The 27,512-nt window shown below is 33.7% G+C and overlaps 1 protein-coding gene across 1 annotated transcript in view; it reads right to left on the minus strand.

Annotated features, from left to right (window-relative positions):
• Positions 1 to 1,205: 1,205 nt before the first annotated feature.
• The window catches only part of LOC129755141 (adipokinetic hormone/corazonin-related peptide receptor variant I-like), a 294,680-nt gene continuing 268,373 nt past the window's right edge, over positions 1,206 to 27,512 (minus strand). The window contains exons 5-9 of the mRNA XM_055751493.1: positions 24,456 to 24,609; positions 24,110 to 24,309; positions 20,576 to 20,719; positions 3,620 to 3,717; positions 1,206 to 1,886 (exon numbers count right to left, since the gene is read on the minus strand). Of these exons, the coding sequence (XP_055607468.1) occupies positions 1,605 to 1,886; positions 3,620 to 3,717; positions 20,576 to 20,719; positions 24,110 to 24,309; positions 24,456 to 24,609 (878 nt within the window). The 3' untranslated portion in view covers positions 1,206 to 1,604. The remainder of the gene's footprint in view (positions 1,887 to 3,619; positions 3,718 to 20,575; positions 20,720 to 24,109; positions 24,310 to 24,455; positions 24,610 to 27,512) is intronic.

The following is a 27,512-nucleotide window of genomic DNA, read 5'->3' on the forward strand; positions in this document are numbered from 1 at the left end:
TTCGGAAGCACATTTCCATCAGCTGCCTTCAACACCATATAAAAAAGACGACCGTGTAGATTTTTCAGATCCATCCATTCGGGTAACGTTCTACCGGGGTGGTCCCCCGGTGATGGACTCATCACACTCACACTTCACACCGCGAATCACAAGAGATATTCTTTTCTGCCTTTATTTTGCGAGAAGGAAAAAAGACATCCGAACTCACTCAAGGCTGAAGAGGAACTCCCAAAAAAGCATGAGATATGTCAATAAAAATAATAACAAATTTTATTATTTTTCGGGATTCAAACTTAACACATTAAGGACCGCGATAAAATCTAAGCCGTGAAACACTGAAATTTAGCGATGTGTATCGCTGAACCAAATTTCACAAAGTTAGTTTTCTTGGGTTACCGAAAGAGTTTGGTCAATTTTGTCCAATATTGATTCATTGTTAAATTTATTATATTTCAGTTATGCTTCTAAGTGTAGCACACTTGCAGCGATCTAAAAACACGAGACATCTCGTATTTGGTCCACAATGTGTTAAATTCTGTATGTATGTATGACATTGGGATCGAAATTATTGGAAAGCTTGTGATAAATATATATGTTGGATGCAAAAAATTACAAAAAAAATCACGATTAAGTAATAGTCAAATTGAACCAGGCAAAATAACCAATCACCTGTGAAAGTGGTCATGTTTGTGAAATATGTAAAAATTGTAAAAATTATCAAAACAAAGTTCAGGATTTTGGAATGCCAATACGTATATGATATGAAATATTTTAAAGTAAAATATTAAAAAAAAGTCTTAATAGACAGAAGTAAGTAATGATTTTTTGTTTTCAATTTTAGGATTCTGAAAAAAAAAATGCAAATTGTTGTCAACTTTGATTCAATTTATTCTGTTTTAGAAATCCTCAAAACTGAAGTAATTTTCTAATAGAATGTGCTGCTTTTAAACTTTTACAAGCGTTGCCGTTGAAGGTAGAATTGAATCAATCAGCTTCTGAAGACTTGCGGCAGACAAATCAGTTACGCTCGACAAAACACGTTTCGGAAGTAATTAAACTTATAATTATGTATATCCAATCCCATCCGATGATAAGACTTCAAGGAACGGTCATCATCATATCATTCTGACAAGCAATTAAAATTTGGAATGATGATTTCGTTTATTTTTGTTATTATTACTATTATTATTATCAAAAAGGTACGAATGAGATTTAAACAAAACAGATGCTTTCGAATGATCTGTGACTCTTTTTCCTTTGCTAAATATAGAAAATCTATTAGAAAAAACTTTTCCTCTCTTCATCTATCACATGTCATTTGTTCCGACCCGTTTGTTAATCTTTGTCGTCATCTTTGAACTCTTGTCAACTTTCACAGCGTTACGCCACACCATCTTCCAACAACATCAATCAGTTAACTTAATATCAACCTTTCGTTTTGAATGGAAACCAATTTTTCCTCGAATTGTTAATTTGGTACATTCCGGTTTAACATCACAGCACATTTATCGACTTAACCGAAAGTATGAGATTATATTTACAGTAGCAAATTACTGGCGATTGGCAACACTGGCTAACGGCCCAGCGAACGTAACGCTCCGTTATCATCGCCAGCCGCCGGTGTCCAGACTTCGGGTGAGTCCGCCATCGACCGACGAGTCCAGCTCGTGCGGTGTCGGATCCGAGTAGAACGAGGGCCGGGATAGGATGAGCGAGCGTTCGTCTGCCAGCACTGCAAACTCGCTGTAGCTCGGCTGGTAGTAGTAGCCCTTGCGGGAACAGTTGGCACCACTGCCCTGAACTACCACCTCCGTCAGGGCGTTCTTGTGGTTATTGTTATTGTTGTACGTCTGGTGTTGGTGATGATTGCGGTGCGTTAGTGATTGCTGTAAAGAAAAGAAAAAGTAAGGTGAATTTCAAATGATCGATTTCCAATTTCCGATTTTGGATTTCACATGCCAGATTTCGCCAGATACAACCCAATTTTTAATCGCGCTTCTTGGGGCTTTTCAGCTATTTGATGAGGATCATTATATTTCTAAAGAATGCATTTGTCCCCTTGTATCGTTTGATGTAACTCAAGATTAAGCAATTCGCGTATTGACGATCGTTGGTGGAGCTAGCAATCGCTAGCGTAGAGTGGAACATTACAAGTACTTTACTGAGGAAGCAAATAAAGAAATAAACACTGAAACCTGCAATTTTAACAGTTTTTATAATAGATTCAGATACAGATAACAGAATCAGATTTCAGATTCAGATTTCAGATTCAGATTTTAAATTCAGATTTCAGATTCAGATTCAAATTTCAGATTCAAATTTCAGATTCAGATTTCAGATTCAGATTTCAGATTTCAGATTCAGATTTCAGATTCAGATTTCAGATTCAGATTTCAGATTCAGATTTCAGATTCAGATTTCAGATTCAGATTTCAGATTCAGATTTCAGATTCAGATTTCAGATTCAGATTTCAGATTCAGATTTCAGATTCAGATTTCAGATTCAGATTTCAGATTCAGATTTCAGATTCAGATTTCAGATTCAGATTTCAGATTCAGATTTCAGATTCAGATTTCAGATTCAGATTTCAGATTCAGATTTCAGATTCAGATTTCAGATTCAGATTTCAGATTCAGATTTCAGATTCAGATTTCAGATTCAGATTTCAGATTCAGATTTCAGATTCAGATTTCAGATTCAGATTTCAGATTCAGATTTCAGATTCAGATTTCAGATTCAGATTTCAGATTCAGATTTCAGATTCAGATTTCAGATTCAGATTTCAGATTCAGATTTCAGATTCAGATTTCAGATTCAGATTTCAGATTCAGATTTCAGATTCAGATTTCAGATTCAGATTTCAGATTCAGATTTCAGATTCAGATTTCAGATTCAGATTTCAGATTCAGATTTCAGATTCAGATTTCAGATTCAGTTTTCAGATTCAGATTTCAAATTCAGATTTCAGATTCAGATTTCAGATTCAGATTTCAGATTCAGATTTCAGATTCAGATTTCAGATTCAGATTTCAGATTCAGATTTCAGATTCAGATTTCAGATTCAGATTTCAGATTCAGATTGCAGATTCAGATTTCAGATTCAGATTTCAGATTCAGATTTCAGATTCAGATTTCAGATTCAGATTTCAGATTCAGATTTCAGATTCAGATTTCAGATTCAGATTTCAGATTCAGATTTCAGATTCAGATTTCAGATTCAGATTTCAGATTCAGATTTCAGATTCAGATTTCAGATTCAGATTTCAGATTCAGATTTCAGATTCAGATTTCAGATTCAGATTTCAGATTCAGATTTCAGATTCAGATTTCAGATTCAGATTTCACATTCAGATTTCAGATTCAGATTTCAGATTTAGAGTTCTGATTCAGGTTTTATTTTTTTATCCATTTCTGACTTCGAATATCAGAACTATTTTTAACTTAACATTCTTAAGAAACCCTGGCTGGAACCGTAACAATAAGGATTACGATTATGAGAGTAATCTCTTTTAGCTTCCTACTGACACAGTTGAAAGATGTTTATCGAGGACGGGGAAAATCTAGACTATACCAGCTTGTAAACCGATATCAGTATCGCAGTAGTGCTCCAAGACTTACCTCCGTCAAGTGGCGCCTGTTGATCAGGGAAGAGCAGCCGAACCGAGTCGTCACGGTCTGGGGATATCCTCCTGTTCCTGGTCCTCCTGCTGCGGCACCTGTTCAAATGAAGAAAACGAGATAGGAGTGAGATCGGATATGACAAAGTTTTAACACAACAACTTTCCCCCGGTTTTATTATAAGCGGATCAACTTTCTGAGACCTGTGTCCTGTGTATTTTCTTGTCCCGCCTGCGAATTCGACCTGGGCAGAATAAAATCCGGACCCCACAATCGTCCAAACAGAGATCTGGCCCCGGGAATGTTGAAGCAATCTAATAATCTGCCAAGAGAGGGCAAAATTTGAATCGTCCACAACGGAACATCACTTGGAGCACACGACGGTGAATTGAAATGAATTTTTTCGCTCTCTTTTTGCTTCCCCCTCCAGCCAGGAGGATTGAAAGCAAATAATCTCATACAAATCAGCTACTAAATCTCGGATTCCAGTGATTCGCGACACGGTTTTCCGGAAAGCAAGGTAATCGGATAGCTAGCTTCCGTCTCAACTTGAAAGAGAAAAATGTCGAGAAAGTTCTGTTTTTGAATTTGAAAGCTGAGCTTAACATCAACACTTGAAATTGTACTCAATCTTCTGCGTAGCCTACTGAGTGCCGGTGGCAAAATGTCAGTTCCACTTTAACATATTTTATCGCCAATCGATAATGCAATGTGTGAGTGTAAATTTATCGAAATGTCATGAAAACACCTAACCTCACAAATAACCGGAAAGAAAATGTAGTCGCTCTCTGCACCTCCCCAAGACCTCAAAGCGAAAGCGAAGACGAAAGAGCGTCCGTGAGGCTCTCCACCCCCTCCTAATCCCCAGCAATTCTAGCGCCAATAAAAATTGCTGCTCCAACATCGCAATAAGCGGCTCTGCTACTGCTCCTCCTCCTCCAGAATCCAACCAACCGGGTTCCGTTTCCGGTTTGCGAGGATCAACTGTCAAAGCTTCTGTGTGTTCGGTAAATCCGACGCGAGGGTAAAGAAAAGCAAAAAAGACGTGTGCCGAGCTGGTACCTTAGCTTAGCTCCCAGCCTTCCTTCTCGGTGAAGTGTGCACGGATTTAGTTTAGTTTCTGTAGGTTCCTTTTTTGTTGTGTATCCCCACTTGGCGGGGAAGATTGTCAATAACATCCAGATCCAGTAGTAGAGAAGGACCATGTTTTGATTTCATTCTGGGAATACGGAGATATATCTTCATGTTCTTCTTTTGCTGCGAGTGCTGTGGCAGTCAGTGGATGATGGAGAGATAACAGAACACAAAGCAGTAAAAGAAGTACATTCAATCCAATAATATAACTGGATTAAAATAGCTATCCCGTCCGATTCGGGGAAGTTTTTGATTAAACCAAATAAATTTGATCAGTTACCCCGTCGCGGTTGACAAAGGAATGAATGGTGGAAGTTCCTAAAGAAATTAAATAATTTCCTTTATAAGGCCTAAGTACCAGTGTTCGGCACTAAAGCGCTAATCCGCTAATCGCTAATTAGTCCGCTAACTTTTTGATAGCGGATTAATTTTGCCGCTAAATTTTTGGGAAGCTAGCGAATTAAAAAGTTCCGCTATTGTTTTTGTTCCGCTATTTGAAAACCGCTAATCCCATATATTTTTTTAATTTGTAGATCACTGCAGAAGTAGGTATTTATACTTTTAGTCATTTATTAGGTCAGGCATTTCGAATGGTCTCAATGAAAGAGTGCGTACTAAAGTCAAATGATAGGAGTATTTTGGGTCACCTCACACCACAGTAACGCAGATTAACCAAGATGTGTATACAGCAGATGATTCGATCTGTCGAGTTTCAGAATCAGCCATGTTGATTGCTTCGTTGCGTTTGTATACCTTTAATTCATAGAACTGCAGATACCTAAGCCTTTAAATTTTAGAGCATCGAACAATATCGAACTTTTTTACATCCTTCAATGGGTTTATTGTTTTAACTTAGTTGAAATATTCAGATTTCAAAAATTAGTTTTTTTTCATTTCACAGATCAGTTCATATAAAATTAGATGAAAAATCACCAGAGAAAAAATTGACATTGTAAAGCAGTATGTAAATTGAATTGTTCGTTTTGTATTCGATTTAGGTTCGAATATATATTGTATGAAGATTCACGTTTGGGAACGCTTCTATCATGACATGAGAATCATACAAGTTTGGAAAAGGAGAAAACTGGTTGAAGATTTTAACAAAAAAACTATAATATGCTTGCAAAGCATTGAAATAAAAAAAACTTTAGATTCAACTATAATCCATGCTATTGACAGTTAATTTTTTTGTGTTGTTTTTAGAAGTTTTAGTTAACTGTATTTGCAATTTCGGTGTAACATTTATACTGAACATTCAAATAACACGAAATAAAAAAAAATGGTTTACATTTTTTGTTGGGTAACAGTTAGCGGTTAGCGATTAGCGCTTTAAGCTTTAAGCGATAGCTTTTTTAGCACATTTAGCGATTTTAATTAGCGATCGTTAACATTCACTAAGTTAGCGATTCAATTAGCGGCGCTAATTTTTCAGTTAGCGAAGCCGAACATTGCTAAGTACAATTGATTAAGTCAGTTCAATAACTGACCACTAGTTGAATTATCGATTAGCGACGGCTTCAAATTTCATTGATTAGTGATTTTAGATTTATAGTGACAATTTTATTGACAATCCAACGATTTGAAGAATTTCTTTTTTTTTTCTTTTTTGATAGGAGTTTAACCCGTTAAGGTCCTTCTTCCTCGTGTGAAGAATTGCGTTGCCGAGTAGAGGGTGATACGGTCAAAATTTGGTCAATATCAACTTGACGCATTTCTTTCCATTTTGCATTTGAAAAACCTGAACACCCCTCATTTTGAAGGTGTGTGTGTGTAGAATGTTGCTCATATTTTGATTTTGGAATTCACTCTTCAGTTGTCAAAATGCCGTCCAAGGAAGAAGAGCGGCGTATCAAAATTTTGCACGCGCATCGCGAAAATCCGTGCTACTCGCACGTAAAGCTGGCAAAATCGCTAAAAGTTGCCAAATCAACCGTTACAAATGTAATTAAAGTGTTTGGGTAACGTTTGTCGACAGCCAGGAAGTCTGGATCGGGGGGAAATCAAAAACCGGGAGCCGCTGAGACGACAAAGAGAGTTGCCGGTAGTTTCAAGCGAAACCCTAACCTCTCTCTCCGAGATGCCGCAAATAAGCTGGGTGTATCGTCCTCAACCGTGCATCGGTCCAAAAAACGAGCCGGACTATCGACTAACAAGAAGGTAGTGACTCCAAATCGCGATGATAAACAAAATACGACATCACTTCCATCTGTACCGTTGAGCCGTCAACACGTACGCCGGAGCATCGTATCGTTGCTGTGTACCTGCAGGAACATTTTACATTATTTATTTTTTCCTTACCTGTATTTCAATCAGCACTTTTCAGTGCTAAAATTATTTTCATTTTCTTTTATTCATATTTTCTCTTTTCTTTCCAGCATGGGGAAGTCTTCGGCCGGCTCAAGGGCCGGAAGAAAACGGATTGCTGAACCTAATCCAGGGCCATCTGCCAAAAAAGTTGAAATTTCCAATTCATTCGATGTCCTTCATAACATCGGTGATGAGGAAATATTCATATTTAATTCTGATAAGAGTACTAAGAAACCTTCTTCTTCTTATACTCTTAAAAACGAAAAGATTCCACCAATAACGGTCACGATTCCTGACTTCAATGCCTTTCGAAAAGAAATCGTCACTTCCGTCAAGGATGTGAAGATTTCTTTTCAGATCGGTCGAAGGGGAACTGCTCGTATATTGGCGGAATCTTTTAATGATTTTCAAAAGGTTTTAAATTATTTGAATAATAAAAAACACCAATTTTTTACGTACGACACTAGAAGTGATCGTCCATTTAAAGTTGTACTTCGTGGTCTCACTGGCGATCAGACACCGGATGAGATCACAGCTGAATTAAATTCTTTGTTAGGTTTTTCTCCAATTCAAGTAATTCAAATGAGGAAAAGAACCAACACGAATAATATCAGTAGTGTTGGTTTTGCTCCTGAACTTTATTTGATCCATTTTAAAAAGGATCAGGTTAATAATTTGCAAATTCTTGAAAAGGCTCGTCTTATGTTTCATTGTCGAGTCAAATTCGAACCTTTTCGTAAATCTTCTACCAATTTTCTTCAAAATATTACGCAATGTCGTCGTTGTCAAGCTTTTTGTCATGGCACTAAAAATTGTAGAATGAATGCCAGATGCATGTTTTGCGGCTCATTCGATCATGAAAAATCTAAATGCCTTTTTGGTGGTGATAAGCCAAAAACAGAATTTTTTAAGTGTGCAAATTGCGCAGGTAATCATTCCTCGAATTCGCTAGACTGTCCCATCAGGGCAAAAATTATTGCTTCTAGGAAAAATCCCAAAGTTTCCAGAAAAGTTTCTTCTCCTCCTTCCTCTTTTTCGTCTTCACACGTCGGGCCGGCAAACAACCTGCCTGTTCGCATTCAGCCTCGGTCTACATTGGAATCACGGCTGGGTAATACCCGAAGTGATTTTAATGTTACCTGGGCTGATTCTGCGCCCCAGACTCGTTGTTTATCGTTCTCAGAGGTGGTTGAAAATGGGTTGCCCTCTTCAGGTTTAACTAATAAAAATGGGAAAAAACCAAGTCTCAACGTTCATGCGAAGGCTTGGGAAAATCCCCGAAATTCAAATACTTTTTCTTCTCCTTCCTCTTCTGATTCTAACAATTTTGTTGATTTGGGTGAGATTACTGAGGAAAAATGAAAATTATTGCATCAAAATTTAATGGAAATGATGCAACTTATGTTGAAAGCAAATTCAATGTTTGAAGCTTTCCAAACTTCTTTTAATTATGCTAACAAAATTATTATGACTTTACGATTCCCTCATGGATCCAAATAGATGTTTAAATATTATGAATTGGAACGCTAGATCTTTGCTGGCTAACCAAGACGAGTTCTTTTTATTTTTGAAAACTCAAAACATACATATTGCTGCCATCACTGAAACTTTTTTAAAGCCAGACAATAACTTGAAAAGCAATGCTTTCTTTAAAATTTTACGAAATGATCGACTTGATCGACAAGGTGGGGGTGTAGCTATTGTCATCAATAGTCGTCTCAAATTTAGACTTCTTCCTTCTTTCAATACAAAAGTCTTAGAAACAATTGGAATTGAATTAGAAACTTCTATGGGGAAAATTATAATTGTTGCCGCATATTTGCCTTTTCAATGTAGCGGTGAACAGAAAAATTTTTTGAAGGGAGATTTACAAAAACTTACCAGAAATAAATCTAAATTTTTTATTATTGGTGACTTTAATGCAAAACACCGATCTTGGAATAATATTTCATCAAATTCAAATGGGAATATTTTGTTTAATGACTGCTCTGCAGGTTATTATACTGTTGAATATCCTAATGGGCATACTTGTTTTTCTTCAATTAGAAATCCCTCCACAATTGATTTGGTTCTAACGGATTTAGGCGAGCATTGTAGTCAATTAGTTACTCATGCGGACCTCGATTCAGACCACCTTCCAGTAACATTTTCTTTATCCCAAAGTCCCATTGAAAACCCTTTAAAATCAACTTTTAACTTTCAAAAGGCTAACTGGGGCGATATATGAATTTTATTGAACGTAATTTAGATGTAAACGTTCCATTGAATTCAATAGAAGATATTGATTTGGCTGTAGAAAATTTGACAACTTCAATAGTCAATGCTAGAGCCGCTTCAATACCTAAAGTTAAACATAAATTTAATCAACCTTTAATTGATGATGATCTTCAGTTTTTGATACGACTGAAAAACATTCGTCGACGCCAATTTCAACGAACTAGGGATCCTTATTTGAAATTAATTTATTGCGACCTTCAAAAAGAGATCAAACGTCGTTTAAATTTCATTCGTAATGAAAATTTTGCTAAAGCAGTAGAGGACATAAAACCCTACTCAAAGCCATTTTGGAAATTAACTAAAATTTTGAAAAAGCCCCAGAAGCCAATTCCTACTTTGAAAGATGGGGATAAACTTCTTTTAACTAATTCAGAAAAGGCTCAAAAATTAGCCCAACAATTTGAGTCTGCTCATGATTTTAATTTAAACGTTGTAAGTCCAATTGATGCTCAAATTTTCCTTGAATTTGATGATATTCTTTCTAAGCAAAATGTGTTTGAAAGTTCTTGTGAGACAAATATTGATGAACTTAAATTGATTTTCAAAAAATTTAAAAATATGAAAGCTCCAGGGGAAGATGGGATTTTCTATATTCTTCTTAAAAAGTTGCCTGAAAGCACTTTAAATTTTTTAGTTAAAATTTTCAACAAATGTTTTCACTTGGCCTATTTTCCCAATAAATGGAAAAATGCCAAAATAACTCCAATTTTGAAACCTGGAAAAAGTGCTTCAGAGCCTTCAAGTTATCGACCAATTAGTTTGCTTCCATCTTTAAGTAAACTATTTGAGAGAGTTATTTTGAATAGAATGATGATTCACATTAATCAGAATTCCATTTTCCCTGATGAACAATTTGGTTTTCGTCATGGACATTCTACTACACATCAACTTTTGAGTGTAACTAATATGATCAACGCTAGCAAATCTGAAGGTTATTCAACTGGTGTTGCTCTTCTTGATATTGAAAAAGCTTTTGACAGTGTTTGGCACAAAGGTTTAGTAGCTAAATTAGCTCGATTTGATTTTCCTGTATATCTCACCAAAATTATTCAAAATTATTTGACTAGCCGAACCTTACAAGTAAGCTATCAAAATTCATGCTCTGAAAGGACACCCATTAGAGCTGGTGTCCCTCAAGGCAGTATACTTGGGCCAATTTTATACAATATTTTTACTTCTGATCTTCCTGATGTACCAGAAGGAAAAGGTAGAAGATTATTTGCTGATGATACTTTGCTTTCAGCAAAAGGTCGAAATTTACGGGTGGTACGCAGTAGATTGCAACAAAATTTAAATTCCTTTTTGAATTACTTGAAAATGTGGAAAATTTCTCCTAACGCTTCCAAAACTCAACTTATTTTATTTCCCCATAAGCCAAGAGCAAATTTTTTAAAACCTAATGAAAATCATTCCATAACTTTTAATGGGGTTTCATTAGAATGGTCTGATCACGTGAAGTACTTGGGACTTACACTTGATCGGAATCTTACTTTTAAAAATCACATTGAAGATATTCAATCTAAATGTAATAAATACACTAAATCTCTTTATTCTCTCATCAACAGGAAATCCCGGTTGTGTCTGCGAAATAAGATGCTCATCTACAAACAAGTTTTCCGACCAGCGATCATGTATGCAGTTCCGATTTGGTCTAGCTGCTGCGCGACGAGGAAGAAAGCCATCCAGAGGATTCAGAACAAGGTTCTGAAAATGATTTTGCAGCTTCCACCTTGGCACAGCACCGAAGATCTTCATCGGATTGCAGGCATTGAATCTATCGAAGAGATGGCCAACAAAATCATCTCCAACTTCAGAGGCAAATCGATGCAGTCTTCCATCGCAGAGATTCGTTCTCTTTATGTTTAGTTTAATTTTAAGATAGTGTTTAGTTTTAAGTATAAAATATTTTTGCTATTACAGGATGTTCTCCTACATTAAAAACTTGATTGCGCTCAGCAAATTTAAATCTTATAAATAAATTTTTATAATCTAGTTACTTATAGGGCTATGAACAGTTCATTATTGAGCTGAACACCTAGTTTAATGCAATAATGTAATAATATAAGTGTAATCATGATTTGATACAAATAAAGACATATTTAAAAAAAAAAAAAAAAAAAAAAACAAAATACGACGGTCAAACTGCGTGGTAATGGACGACGAAACATACACTCAGAAAAATACTCTTATATATGCCATAAGATTCTCTTATGAAGTGGCGCCATAAGAAAATTTAATGAAATTCATAAGATTGTCTTATGACGCGAATGAATTCTGAAATGAACACCTACTCCAACAAGAAATTTTCGCTTTTCATAAGATGGTCTTATGGAAACAGGAAATGTCATGTTTGGTGAAAATAATTCAAGAAATTTGATGTTCAAAACTTTAATTTTGTTATTCGGTCGACTTATTTCAAATTATATCACTATCAGCAGCACATCACACTCGGTACCAATAAAGTTATTCGGTAGCAACCGGTCCATTAATAAAATTATTTTAGACGGTGGTCAGCATGCTGAAAAGTAAACAAAAAAAAGTACTTGAGTAAATAAATGTTTCCAACGTTCACAAAAAATGATTTCCTTCTCAAACTTACCATTTAGAAGATCGAAATCACATTTAACTATTACAAAAACTTCTAACTCCACAACTAGTGAGTCCTTCGTATGACGATGAAAAACAGACTAATGGAGTGAATGTGTTCATTATTTTTTCACAATGCCGCTTCTTGTGTTTTTCATAAGAACTTCTTATGAAAATAGAAAGAATTTCATAAGACTCTTATGAAAACCAATTTTGCACTCTAAAAAGCGGTTCATAAGACGGTTCTTATGAAAATTATAATAAGAATTGGCCTGAGTGTACGTCAAAGCCGACTACAAGTAGCTTCCGGGACAGGAGTTTTATACGGCAAAAGGAAGGGGAAAGGTAGCAGATATTTTCAAGCACATGAAACTGTCAAAGTTCGCGAAGAAATATCTGGTTTGGCAAGCCATCTGTACCTGTGGCTTGAAAAGCAGCATTTTCATAGCTTCCGGGACTGTCAACCAAGAAATTTACGTGAAAGAGTGTTTGAATAAACGTCTGCTGCCTTTCCTGAAGAAACACGGTTGTTCCGTACTGTTTTGGCCGGATTTGTCATCTTGCCATTACGGTAAAAAAGGCCATGGAGTGGTACGCCGCCAAAAACGTGCAGGTGGTTCCCAAGGACAAGAACCCTCCCAACACGCCAGAGCTCCGCCCAATTGAGAAATACTGGGCTAATGTCAAGCAGAACCTAAAGAAGACCAAAAAAACTGCTAAGGACGAGCAGCAGTTCAAAGCAAACTGGCTTTGTGCGGCGAAGAAGGTGGACAAGGTGGCTGTACAAAATCTGATGGCAGGGGTTAAGCGTAAGGCCCGGCAATTCGGATTTGGAAAAGCGGAAACCTAAAGGAACATTTTTCCTGAATTTTATACTAATTCAATATACTTGAAAAAGAAATTTAATTTTTTAAATTAAATTAAATTTTTTAAATAAACGATTTCACCGATTTACACGCCTTTTCCCTTGACCAAATTTTAACCGTATCACCCATTAATGTTCTAAAAAAAACTCCCACGGTCCCTCATAAATGCATACAAATGGACCTCAATCTTAAGATTGAAAGTTTTTCAATGGCTTTTACTGCCGTTTCAAGCTAAATTGTCCCATGTGAAAAAACGTGCAAAAGCAAAAAAACGCGATTGAAATTTCAGGTATATTTTTAATTTTTCTCTCAAACTTAAAATTCACCGTCAGTTTTTTCGTAGTGAGCAGTTAAAGTTAATCATTTTACAATGTTTTCTGTAAAAAAAAAACATTTCCTACAGCAAACGGAAAACTAGAGCCAAAAACGCTGTTACACTTTTGCGTAGAAACAGAATTCATACCGATGCATGCATACCAAAGTATAGCTTGAAGAGCAACATGAAAGCACGATTAAATGTTGATTTTCCAACGACAAATAAGACGCTAAATAAGACAACATTAAGGTTGCATTCACTTTCATAGATCGGAAAAATGAGATCAACATGAAAGGGTGAAAACATGCACTGGTCAGCGATGGTAGCATGATTTGATATTCTATTTTCTGCGACGAAAAATTAAAAATCTCAAATTTATTTCAAGATGAGAACAAACCACGAACTTAGTCATTACCAGCAAAATGAGAGTATTACTTTGTTTTGACTTCTCTGTCATAACAAAACAACTCTGGGCATCATTAAGGTATTTTTATTTTTTTAATTTTATTTCCATTTAGCCGTATGCCGAATACAAACAAAGAATCAAATTACTCGAGTTACTAAAAATTAATAAAATCGAAGGAGTTTTGAAAGCACAACGATGCTGAATTTTGGAATCACTCGACACCAAAAAGTTGCATTTCAATGTTTACCTACACTTGGCATAACTGAGATATTCACATATGAAAATGATAGCCAAATTAGGTACAATTTAGCCATAAAATTCTACTGGGGGAAGATTTAAACCAACTTTGCTTTTTTTTTAACTGGAATTTTTTCTTAATTCAGCATGTTTTAAAATTAAACACTCTATTTAATAAAATAAAAAAGACCACACACAAAGAGGCACCGACTGATCTCTTCCAAAATAATAAGCTTGCAACCCTGCTGTAGAGCTGCCTTTACGACTGCTTGGTTTTGTTCGATTGGAATGACACTGACAGTTAATCCAAAATTCCAATCGAAACATGGCGCCTCTTTGTTTGTGTAGTCTCTCTAAATAAAAAGATCTTGTTGCATTGAGTATCACTTCAAAACGAAATATTTCGATTGAAGTCGGGATTCGGAGTAGGCGCCGATTGAAAAGCGGCCGCGAGCTTTTTTTTCTCCAACCAAAAACAATTTTCTGTAGTGACATGGTGGAAAAATAGTTAAATTGGTAATTTCAAACATTTCTTAACACTGGTGATTCTTTTAGCTGCCTTTGACCGTTGCTTGAATTCCGAATTAGGTCCGCTGCGCAAAAAAAAACTTCCACGGAATGCTGTTTTCTGGAACGTAAACCGAAGATAGAAGCATTACGGAATTATTCAACATCTAAAATTGGTATTATATTTGGCCTTTCCGGTGAGCCCGTTCCTTTATGTTACTTTTTTGTAAAACTTTTAATTACACCAAGGCCGTGCCAACGGGGGAGGTTTTAGGAGCTCTGAGTATGGGCCCAAAAAGTTTCAATCGGTCTCGGTTGAGGATAATTGGACGGATTCATCTCATTCGGAACGATCTGGATCATGTTGGTTTGGTACCAAGCCATCGTGTCTTCTGAGTAGGTACCGTCAACTGGGGCAACGTGCAACATTTTTCAACTTCAATGGGTTCTTAGAAACTCACGTCCTCAGATAATCATACCCTTTATGCATCAAAAGTTTCAAGGTTAGTGGGACATCTTATTGTCATAGTGAGAAAAAATATTGGTTTTATCCCAACTGATAGTTTAGTTTTCGAAAACCATGCGATTTTCACTACTTTTAGAAAAAGGGGAAACTTGCAACAAACTTAGTTTTTAATGAAAAATGAATTTTTATGCCATAAAAACCATTATGCAAAAAAAAACCAAATGCAGTGATTTTTGAATCTGTTGAAACCAGGGATAATAACTGTCCGACTGTCATTTGATATTTTTCCGAAGCCTAGAGCTACATTCATCAGTACGTGAACGACCGTCGCAGTCATGTCCTTATTGGATTTTGTTTGTGATCTTCATCGCTAAGAAATTTCCTCGAGAAAATGGCAATTACTATTTGGGATGAATGTCACAACTTGCATCGAGATTGTGATAGTCATGGAAAAAAAAGTTAAGCAAAGCAGATGAAAGCCGTTCGTTGCTCCGATGATATTCATACTGGCATATGTTATGGCGACATTTAACATTTTGAATGTCACAGAATCATAAACGCGAATTCTGGAGAATTTTGGAAGTGGGACTTTGCCCGTGTGGACTGGACAATCTGACCGGTTCCGGAAACCAAAAAATCAAAATGATCAGATTTTAACTTGCGACACATAAATAGAAAGCTCTTGATCTGTACATTATGGGAATTGATAGGAGAAGTGGTTCGGGGCCATCTGACCCTGGCTACGGCCAATCTGGCGGCTGGTTCTGGAATACGAAAAATCTCGTGAAAACTTACATTGGGTTAGAAGTTTGCATATTTTCTCGCTTTTTTTATGGAGAGGGGGAAAGGGGTGGAGTCATGTCCACGTGGACACTCGTACGGTAAATAAACAGGAAAATGTTTTTGTTGAAATCCAAAAATCGATACATTTTTTTCAAATTTTTTTTTTATTATTGCCGTTTAACCATCTTTGTAGCTCTAAAAAATACATGTATTTAAAAAAAAAACATTGGAAGTATAAAAAATTCAAAGCAACTTAGAGTATACTTTTTATCCTCTAAATTTTAAGTCGAAACCAATGCCTCAATTATTTCCTAAACAATATCAATTTCAATTTCAACACAACAGATCACTGGAACAAGAGCTGATCGACAAAATCTGGCAAATAATTCGAATTCGAGACTTAAGCGTCTTGAATTCATCCATCATTATCCAAAACAGTTATTAAATAATGGCATCAAAAGTTCCCTAGTTTTATGCCGCTTATGTAAAGCAAGTAATTCTTCTCATCATGAACAGATCGAGAGCTTTCTATTCGTGTGTCGCATGTTAAAATATGATCATTTTGTTTTTTTTCGGATTCCGGAACCGGCCAGATGTCCCCGAACCACTTTTCCTATCGATTCTCTTCAAGAGCTTTAAACAAATAACACACGACGTATTACAGGACACGACACTTAACGTTCTTACTAACGAAAAAAAAAGGAATTAAAATTATCATGTAGAATTTGTCAAAGGGGGGTTGGGTTTTTTATACAATTTTGTTTGCCCGGAACCGGTCGAAAAAAGGTAATTTTAATTCCTTTTTCCGTTAGTAAGAACGTTAAGTGTCGTGTCCTGTAATACGTCGTGTGTTATTTGTGTAGTTAAAAGTCCTAACGTTGGCTAAAATGAGTGATCAAGAGCTTTCTATCCATGTGTCGCAAGTTAAAATCTGATCTTTTTGTTTTTTTTCGGATTCCGGAACCGGCCAGATTGGCCGTGGCCCATGATCTTCATGACTGTCAAAATCCAGACATTTTCTGAATTTTTCCATAACAATCACGCAATCTAAGATTCAAAAATGTCATTTCAACGGTCAGAGGATCAATAAAATCTTCGACCGTCACAAGTCAAAAATGTTATCGAGATGAATAATTCGATGACATTTTTTTGAGCGACTGTCATTGCAAAACTGAATAACATTTCCTCCAGTCGTTTAACATTTTTTTAGATGACCGTCGATATCATTGAAATTTTTTCGAATGTCGTTGGAAAATGTTATGCGACACTGGTTGAAACGAATTTACATATTTTTGTCTGAACATAAGGATTCTGCATACATTTAGGGGAAAAAATACTTCAGAAAGTTTTACTAGCTGAAATCATAAAAATATTTGTTTTGATGAATGAAATTTCAATGTTTACAAATGCGTGATGCAAAACAATCATATTCCAGCATATGTAAACGAGATTTACAGGGTTTTCTTTTTGATTAACGTTTTTTTGCATCTTAAACCAGACAGGTAAAAAATATATAATAATGTTTATTTAAAAAATATTTGGTGATTGTTCTATAAATATTTCTACGCCCACAGTGTTGGTAAGAATGATTGAACCAGTATAAAAAATTGTAGGTGATATCATTAATCCAATCCATCATACTGGGTAAAGTTTTTTACGTCATCGAAAAATGTTAAAATTTGTTCATTTGTTGGTAGATTTTTAAAATTTGAATGAAAATGAAAAACTTTAAAATTCAAGCGTAAAGCATGGATCGAAACGAAATAAAAATATTTTGCACTCAAAATGTAGATTTTTTCTTGCACTTTAAAGAAAAAATAATTAGAAAATTATCCCGATGTGGTTTTGATGAAATTTCGAACCTTTCGTCGAATGGCACTCATCATAATTTGGGCACCCTGTTAGCTGACCTCAGCGGCCATTTTGTTCCACCATCTCGTCATCTCTTTTGCATCCCAAGTCGTCCTACCATTCTTCTTCATTTTCTGCTTGACAATTGCCCAATTTTTTTCGATAGGGCTGAATTGAGGGCAGTTGAGTGGGTTGATGTTCTTTTCGACAAAACCCACCCCGTCGTCCACTGAAGTAGCTCTTTGCTGTAGTGGCAGCTTGCCAAATCTGGCGAAAACTTTATTGGTCCTTTGTGAGATCTAATGACACATTCCACCGTGACGTGAAATCGCTTTTCCGGACTTTTCTGCACTGTTATCGTTCTAGAAGTCAACCAATTTACTTGAAAATGAAAAAAATTGTAGCAAACGGTCGCAAATTGAATTTCCTTCAAAATGAATACGATTTGGTCATTTTAAAATTTAAGTTGTTTTTGTTGTGACTAATTACTTTTGTGACGTGAATTCACGCTAGAATTAACCATTTCGGACTTTAGTACATACATCCTTGAATTCCTGTTCTCTCTGTGGAAATAGAATATCGGTGTCTTCAAATGAGTTGTAAAGAAAACAATTACCCACAATTTGATGTACGGAGCTTCTCGATTGAACAACAACGAACGAAGTTATGCTGATTTGAAGTTGTGACGTGAATTCACTCAGTTCAAACAGAACAGGGTAGTTGACTGAATTCACGTCACGAAATATAAAGTTATACTGTGGCTATACTGAACCATTCTTTGAAGTCTTCAAATTTTATGTAGACTTTCAAAAACGATATTTTGTTGTTCCGACTTTTACAATCATAATTTTTTAGTATCTGCACCTAACTTTTTCCTTATTTTGATTGGCACTTGAATAGAAACATATTGAGGGATCATATGTTAAAATAACTACTGTCTTTATTTAAAGATTCACCAAAAAAAATTTTTTTTTATTTTTTTTTTCAATCTTTTTACATTTTTAATTGAAAATAATGAACTTATTAAAAAATCAACTAAATTATGCTCGATTTGTGAAAATCCGACCATCTGGAGGGTCAAAACAGCTTTCAGAGCACATTTTCATATACAATTTAACGAAAAATCAAATTTTGTGACGTGAATTCACTCATTCGCGCTGTTGTAACTCAGCTAGATTCCGACCGATTTCTATAAATTTTAGTGTTTCAGAATCGTCTTATCATTTTTGAAGAAAATCTAATTTTTTTATTTAAAAAAAGTCAGAGTTTTCTCGTAAAATTAAAAACTTCCCCTTTTTTGTGACGTGAATTCACTCATTTGCGACTGTTTTTGTTCGCTTTTCAAACCAACTATATTGGATATAAAAAAATTCTTTTTTCTACAAAATGAAGCCGTGTTTTTTGGCTTCTGAACATACTAAAAATATTTCCGAAAAAAAATCATCCATATATTAAAAATAATGATTTTGTAAAAGTTGTCAAAAACACCACTTTTTTCAACAAAAAAACTGATTTTGAAAATCATCTAACACATGTGTAAAAAATTTTTTTTCTCTTTTTTCGTTGGTTTCGTGTGATTTGAATTATCAAAATTATAGACAATTTTGAGATTTTTTGATACGCGAACGGATAAAAATCACTTTTGAGCGGTACAAGCGCGTGGAATGTGTCTAATGTACGGAAAAATACGTTTTTCAGACACTTCTCCTTGTACATTTCTGAGTCCACGGTCTTATTTTTTCATAAAAACCGGGATTTTTCGTCCGCAGCTGCAAATACCTTACCAGATCAAACACATTCTTGCAAATTTATCGGCAAAAACGAATTTGAACTTGCCGAAGACATCACACCGATCTGTAGTGGCTTAGTAAAATTTTTGAAAATTTGTCGATGTCATAGTCCGACTGCCCTGGGTTTGCCTTAATCGTTCTCAACACCTTCAAATGCAGTTGCCGATCCTTAGTTCCACTATGACGCTTGGTATGAACGATGTTGGCAACACAAAATATACGGGCCTGCTTCAAAAATCGATCGGCGTCTGTATCGATTGTAATTGAAATTTCAACATCAAGAAAAACCTTTTTAAATGAAAGCTGCTTCTTAAAATTTGAATAGAAATGGCTATGAAGATAAATTCTCATTCTGAAATTATCACTCTTTTTTGCTTGCCTTCTTAAATTCTCGAATTATGCTAAAAATATGTATGAAAGCCTTTCTCTTCCTTCCCGTCTTCCCTCTGAAATAAAGAATCAAAAACATTTCTTGTACCCCAAAAATCAAACTTATTGTGTGCCTGATCTGGCACGCTGTGACACCAATTACAGCAATTTTACATCTTTTCTGTCCCTAGAGCTGATACAATAAGAAAAATAATAAGGTGCTGCATACATTCAGGGGTAAAAACTGCGTGTGATACATAAGGCATACGGTTTCGAAACTAGCGGATGATTTTGGAAGCTAGTAGCAATTAATTGATATTTTGATGGAAAACTCGTTACAAAAACCCGAATTGGGCTATTTTATGAGTTTTACTCCATTTTTAGTCATTAAGTATCAGTTCATAACGGCCAAAAGTTACATACATTAACATTCAAAGTCAGCATAGATTGGTGAAAATTGCAGCAGAAAAAACGTATGTTTTTCAAGCTACTAAAAACATTATTCCGTTTGATTAATTTTTAAAAAATGACAAAGCATGTATGAAAAGATCTTGAAAAAGTGTTCTTTCAACATATAGACAAGATTCATAAAATAAATAATCATGGCCATGATTTTAGGAAAAGTTAATAGATCCACTCAAGATGAGTTTTCAGCTAGTTCCGCTTAAGTTGATTTACGCTATCAAAAGAAAAATTATCATCAATCATGAACATTTCGATGTTCTTTTCTCTCTAATAGCTGAATAATAGAGGCCCTTCACTGAAAACCAATTAATTGGTACCGTTCATCGTTACATAATACCACATTTTAAATTTTATTATCATGCATAACGTTATCGTCCTATTATCTGGTATAAACTAATCCCACGCATTTTCCCACGATCATATTTTTAGAATTTATTTTAATCCGCCGTTTCAGTAAACTATAGGCTGTACAAAAATTCACCGAAACCTAACCTAACCTCTAACTCAAAAGGAAAAAAACACCAACCTCTAACAAGAACGCTGCTCTTCCACTCCCATTCTCTTTGCCAAATAGACCTAAATACCTACGGACTTACTTGGGCCACCGAACGGCAAAATTCCATTGTTAAGGCTTAACTGGTTCATTTTGATACTGCGCTGCTGTTCGTACACCAGCTCGTCCTTATTGTCCCGACCGGTAAGGCGATCCGAATGTGGCCCGGCCATCCCCGAGACGGCATCTGAAATGGCAAAGAAGACAACACAAATCCCCCGGGTAAGGAACGAGTTCAATTTATTTATGAATACATTTGGAGAGCACAAAAATCCTTCCTCGGGATTTCTGGATTCTATTTATGTATGTATGTATGTATGTATGATGGTAAGTATGTAAATAAAAAAGTTGTTTGAGTGTTATTGAAAACAGTTATCCTTGGACAAGTCAAGTCAAGTGTGTATCAATTGTAACGGAATCCTTTGGTATCATTCCATAATGTAGGAAAATTTATTTCATTGAAGTGATTCTTGGTATCACATTCATACATAATTTTTAACCGAGAGGGCTGCAAGAATTCAAAACGATTATTTTTTCAAGAGCACTCCCACGAGATCGTTTAACATCTCACCCACACAGTGCTACTGATTAAATTACCGAGCCATAAATGGCGCAAATGAAGCTCATAAACATTTGTTATAAAACGCAATTAAAATATGCACGATGGTTCACTAGAAGTATCTTCGAATTTTAACCTTTAAAAATGTTACCTCATTGGAACCTATTTGCATCAGAAATTGAAATCCATGGCGATATAAATTAAATCACCCCTTGCCGTATGCGTTCAGCAACAGAATCTTAAACACACAATATGACCGAGGCGTGTCTGAAACTTGTTGAACCAGCACTAGCCGGCGAGAGTGCCAGCAAACGGCAAACCGGGTCCTGTCCTGAGTAAATAGAAATTTTGACCAAAGTAAACGAAACTCGGCATGGTGGCAGACCCAGAAAATTTTGGGAACGTGAAAACGACGATGCTTCTCGACGTCGAACGATGTGTTTCGTCGAGTGGAATGAAAACAATGATAGAACTGACAGGGACAGATTAAGTCGCAGCCAAAAATTGAAATCGAGTTTGTCATCGTCACGTGAGGAAAAAAAGTTTGGAGATGGCACACAAACTTTTGATTCAACATGATTCACATTTTCCCACACGTTTTCCTTGCTTCGAAAGGTAGAAACCAAAAAATTGAAAAACCAATCTATATTATTCAAAGTGTCACAAAGGTCTAAATTTACAAAAAAGTCAAAAATGTCAAAAATGTCAAAAATGTCAAAAATGTCAAAAATGTCAAAAATGTCAAAAATGTCAAAAATGTCAAAAATGTCAAAAATGTCAAAAATGTCAAAAATGTCAAAAATGTCAAAAATGTCAAAAATGACAAAAATGTCAAAAATGTCAAAAATGTCAAAAATGTCAAAAATGTCAAAAATGTCAAAAATGTCAAAAATGTCAAAAATGTCAAAAATGTCAAAAATGTAAAAAATGTAAAAAATGTCAAAAATGTCAAAAATGTCAAAAATGTCAAAAATGTCAAAAATGTCAAAAATGTCAAATATGTCAAAAATGTCAAAAATGTCAAAAATGTCAAAAATGTCAAAAATGACAAAAATGCCAAAAATGTCAAAAATGACAAAAATGTCAAAAATGTCAAAAATGTCAAAAATGTCAAAAATGTCAAAAATGTCAAAAATGTCAAAAATGTCAAAAATGTCAAAAATGTCAAAAATGTCAAAAATGTCAAAAATGTCAAAAATGTCAAAAATGTCAAAAATGTCAAAAATGTAACAAATGTCAAAAATGTCAAAAATGTCAAAAATGTCGGAAATGTCAAAAATGTCAAAAATGTCAAAAATGTCAAAAATGTCAAAAATGTCAAAAATGTCAAAAATGTCAAAAATGTCAAAAATGTCAAAAATGTCAAAAATGTCAAAAATGTCAAAAATGTCAAAAATGTCAAAAATGTCAAAAATGTCAAAAATGTCAAAAATGTCAAAAATGTCAAAAATGTCAAAAATGTCAAAAATGTCAAAAATGTCAAAAATGTCAAAAATGTCAAAAATGTCAAAAATGTCAAAAATGTCAAAAATGTCAAAAATGTCAAAAATGTCAAAAATGTCAAAAAGGTCAAAAATGTCAAAAATGTCAAAAATGTCAAAAATGTCAAAAATGTCAAAAATGTCAAAAATGTCAAAAATGTCAAAAATGTCAAAAATGTCAAAAATGTCAAAAATGTCAAAAATGTCAAAAATGTCAAAAATGTCAAAAATGTCAAAAATGTCAAAAATGTCAAAAATGTCGGAAATGTCGGAAATGTCGGAAATGTCAAAAATGTCAAAAATGTCAAAAATGTCAAAAATGTCAAAAATGTCAAAAATGTCAAAAATGTCAAAAATGTCAAAAATGTCAAAAATGTCAAAAATGTCAAAAATGTCAAAAATGTCAAAAATGTCAAAAATGACAAAAATGACAAAAATGACAAAAATGACAAAAATGACAAAAATGACAAAAATGACAAAAATGACAAAAATGACAAAAATGACAAAAATGACAAAAATGACAAAAATGACAAAAATGACAAAAATGACAAAAATGACAAAAATGACAAAAATGACAAAAATGACAAAAATGACAAAAATGACAAAAATGACAAAAATGACAAAAATGACAAAAATGACAAAAATGACAAAAATGACAAAAATGACAAAAATGACAAAAATGACAAAAATGACAAAAATGACAAAAATGACAAAAATGACAAAAATGACAAAAATGACAAAAATGACAAAAATGACAAAAATGACAAAAATGACAAAAATGACAAAAATGACAAAAATGACAAAAATGACAAAAATGACAAAAATGACAAAAATGACAAAAATGACAAAAATGACAAAAATGACAAAAATGACAAAAATGACAAAAATGACAAAAATGACAAAAATGACAAAAATGACAAAAATGACAAAAATGACAAAAATGACAAAAATGACAAAAATGACAAAAATGACAAAAATGACAAAAATGACAAAAATGACAAAAATGCCAAAAATGACAAAAATGACAAAAATGACAAAAATGACAAAAATGACAAAAATGACAAAAATGACAAAAATGATAAAAATGACAAAAATGACAAAAATGACAAAAATGACAAAAATGACAAAAATGACAAAAATGACAAAAATGACAAAAATGACAAAAATGACAAAAATGACAAAAATGACAAAAATGACAAAAATGACAAAAATGACAAAAATGACAAAAATGACAAAAATGACAAAAATGACAAAAATGACAAAAATGACAAAAATGACAAAAATGACAAAAATGACAAAATTGTCAAAAATGACAAAATTGTCAAAAATGACAATAATGGCAAACGTCTTATTTGAATCAAATGCAAGTTAGAGAAGTTTTAAATTGATTAAAAAAGTTCCAATATTTCTTCAAATTTTTCAACATTTTTCAAAAATATTTCAAACTTTTGCCGACATTCGTCTGCAAGTCTCTTTAGATTGTCGAAAAATTTTCAAAGGTATTAAACATTGAAAGTGGTAAGTAATTTTCTCTCACCTGTCGACCGTCGTTGAGCTGCGTTCGGCGTCTGGACGCCGTTTGGGGTCTGCTGTCGTCGCCAACACGGTCTGCGGCACTTCATTGCGTACGATCCGTACACCAGGGGATTCATACAGGAATTGGAAACGGCCATCAGGAACAGCCCATCTTGAATGGCCCCGTCCACCTTGGTAGCGCTTTCCCGATCGAACATATACCTGCGTCGATGGGATGAATGAAACATGAGACTTGACTTGAGTGAGTTTCTCAATTTGCGACTGCATTGAGATTTGATTGGAAACTCTTCAGGAGAAAGTTTGTTTTTTTTTTGTTCATTGAGAATTTCCTAAAGTTCGAAACCTACCACAGGGTCATGACGACGTATGGCGTCCAGCACCAAACGAATACGACCACAATCGTAATGGTCAACCGGAGTGTCCTCTGGCGGGCTCGCTCGATGTGGGTCAAATCGTTGCATCGAAGTCTCATCGCTCCCGTATGGCTCGTGTCACTCGTTTCTATTCAGTCCAGTCGATCAGGGGTGAAAGTTTTGTGGATTTCCGGAATGTGTTTGTGAGGATTTCCAGTTGATTCCAGGCACAGCAGACACGTGGCAATCGAAAAAAGAGTCAGAAAACCAAAACTAATTAGGAATCAATGGCAAAGAGCATAAAGCAACTTTCATCGGAAAATTCCGTTTTGAATACTAATTGGCAATTTATTTTCTCGTTTTCAATATTGATCAAAGTAAAATCATCAGATTTTAAAGCTGAAACAGATATTAAAGAAAAAATTCAATGAAAGTTAAAATTTATCTCGGGTCAGACTCACTTCCATTAATCCAACAAATTCAAGCCACGAATAAACAAGTAATTTTTATGTCATTTTTGTCATTTTCGTCATTTTCGTCATTTTTGTCATTTTTGTCATTTTTGTCATTTTTGTCATTTTTGTCATTTTTGTCATTTTTGTCATTTTTGTCATTTTTGTCATTTTTGTCATTTTTGTCATTTTTGTCATTTTTGTCATTTTTGTCATTTTTGTCATTTTTGTCATTTTTGTCATTTTTGTCATTTTTGTCATTTTTGTCATTTTTGTCATTTTTGTCATTTTTGTCATTTTTGTCATTTTTGTCATTTTTGTCATTTTTGTCATTTTTGTCATTTTTGTCATTTTTGTCATTTTTGTCATTTTTGTCATTTTTGTCATTTTTGTCATTTTTGTCATTTTTGTCATTTTTGTCATTTTTGTCATTTTTGTCATTTTTGTCATTTTTGTCATTTTTGTCATTTTTGTCATTTTTGTCATTTTTGTCATTTTTGTCATTTTTGTCATTTTTGTCATTTTTGTCATTTTTGTCATTTTTGTCATTTTTGTCATTTTTGTCATTTTTGTCATTTTTGTCATTTTTGTCATTTTTGTCATTTTTGTCATTTTTGTCATTTTTGTCATTTTTGTCATTTTTGTCATTTTTGTCATTTTTGTCATTTTTGTTATTTTTGTCATTTTTGTCATTTTTGTCATTTTTGTCATTTTTGTCATTTTTGTCATTTTTGTCATTTTTGTCATTTTTGTCATTTTTGTCATTTTTGTCATTTTTGTCATTTTTGTCATTTTTGTCATTTTTGTCATTTTTGTCATTTTTGTCATTTTTGTCATTTTTGTCATTTTTGTCATTTTTGTCATTTTTGTCATTTTTGTCATTTTTGTCATTTTTGTCATTTTTGTCATTTTTGTCATTTTTGTCATTTTTGTCATTTTTGTCATTTTTGTCATTTTTGTCACTTTTGTCACTTTTGTCACTTTTGTCATTTTTGTCATTTTTGTCATTTTTGTCATTTTTGTCATTTTTGTCATTTTTGTCATTTTTGTCATTTTTGTCATTTTTGTCATTTTTGTCATTTTTGTCATTTTTGTCATTTTTGTCATTTTTGTCATTTTGTCTTTTGTCATTTTTGTCATTTTTGTCATTTTGTCATTTTTGTCATTTTTGTCATTTTTGTCATTTTTGTCATTTTTGTCATTTTTGTCATTTTTGTCATTTTTGTCATTTTTGTCATTTTTGTCATTTTGTCATTTTTGTCATTTTTGTCATTTTTGTCATTTTTGTCATTTTTGTCATTTTTGTCATTTTTGTCATTTTTGTCATTTTTGTCATATTTGTCATTTTTGTCATTTTTGTCATTTTTGTCATTTTTGTCATTTTTGTCATTTTTGTCATTTTTGTCATTTTTGTCATTTTTGTCATTTTTGTCATTTTTGTCATTTTTGTCATTTTTGTCATTTTTGTCATTTTTGTCATTTTTGTCATTTTTGTCATTTTTGTCATTTTTGTCATTTTTGTCATTTTTGTCATTTTTGTCATTTTTGTCATTTTTGTCATTTTTGTCATTTTGTCATTTTTGTCATTTTTGTCATTTTTGTCATTTTTGTCATTTTTGTCATTTTTGTCATTTTTGTCATTTTTGTCATTTTTGTCATTTTTGTCATTTTTGTCATTTTTGTCATTTTTGTCATTTTTGTCATTTTTGTCATTTTTGTCATTTTTGTCATTTTTGTCATTTTTGTCATTTTTGTCATTTTTGTCATTTTTGTCATTTTTGTCATTTTTGTCATTTTTGTCATTTTTGTCATTTTTGTCATTTTTGTCATTTTTGTCATTTTTGTCATTTTTGTCATTTTTGTCATTTTTGTCATTTTTGTCATTTTTGTCATTTTTGTCATTTTTGTCATTTTTGTCATTTTTGTCATTTTTGTCATTTTTGTCATTTTTGTCATTTTTGTCATTTTTGTCATTTTTGTCATTTTTGTCATTTTTGTCATTTTTGTCATTTTTGTCATTTTTGTCATTTTTGTCATTTTTGTCATTTTTGTCATTTTTGTCATTTTTGTCATTTTTGTCATTTTTGTCATTTTTGTCATTTTTGTCATTTTTGTCATTTTTGTCATTTTTGTCATTTTTGTCATTTTTGTCATTTTTGTCATTTTTGTCATTTTTTGTCATTTTTGTCATTTTTGTCATTTTTGTCATTTTTGTCATTTTTGTCATTTTTGTCATTTTTGTCATTTTTGTCATTTTTGTCATTTTTGTCATTTTTGTCATTTTTGTCATTTTTGTCATTTTTGTCATTTTTGTCATTTTTGTCATTTTTGTCATTTTTGTCATTTTGTCATTTTTTTCATTTTTGTCATTTTTGTCATTTTTGTCATTTTTGTCATTTTTGTCATTTTTGTCATTTTGTCATTTTTGTCATTTTTGTCATTTTTGTCATTTTTGTCATTTTTGTCATTTTTGTCATTTTTGTCATTTTTGTCATTTTTGTCATTTTTGTCATTTTTGTCATTTTTGTCATTTTTGTCATTTTTGTCATTTTTGTCATTTTTGTCATTTTTGTCATTTTTGTCATTTTTGTCATTTTTG

This window comes from Uranotaenia lowii, chromosome 3 (assembly GCF_029784155.1).
Source record: "Uranotaenia lowii strain MFRU-FL chromosome 3, ASM2978415v1, whole genome shotgun sequence".
In the NCBI taxonomy this organism is placed as follows: domain Eukaryota; kingdom Metazoa; phylum Arthropoda; class Insecta; order Diptera; family Culicidae; genus Uranotaenia; species Uranotaenia lowii.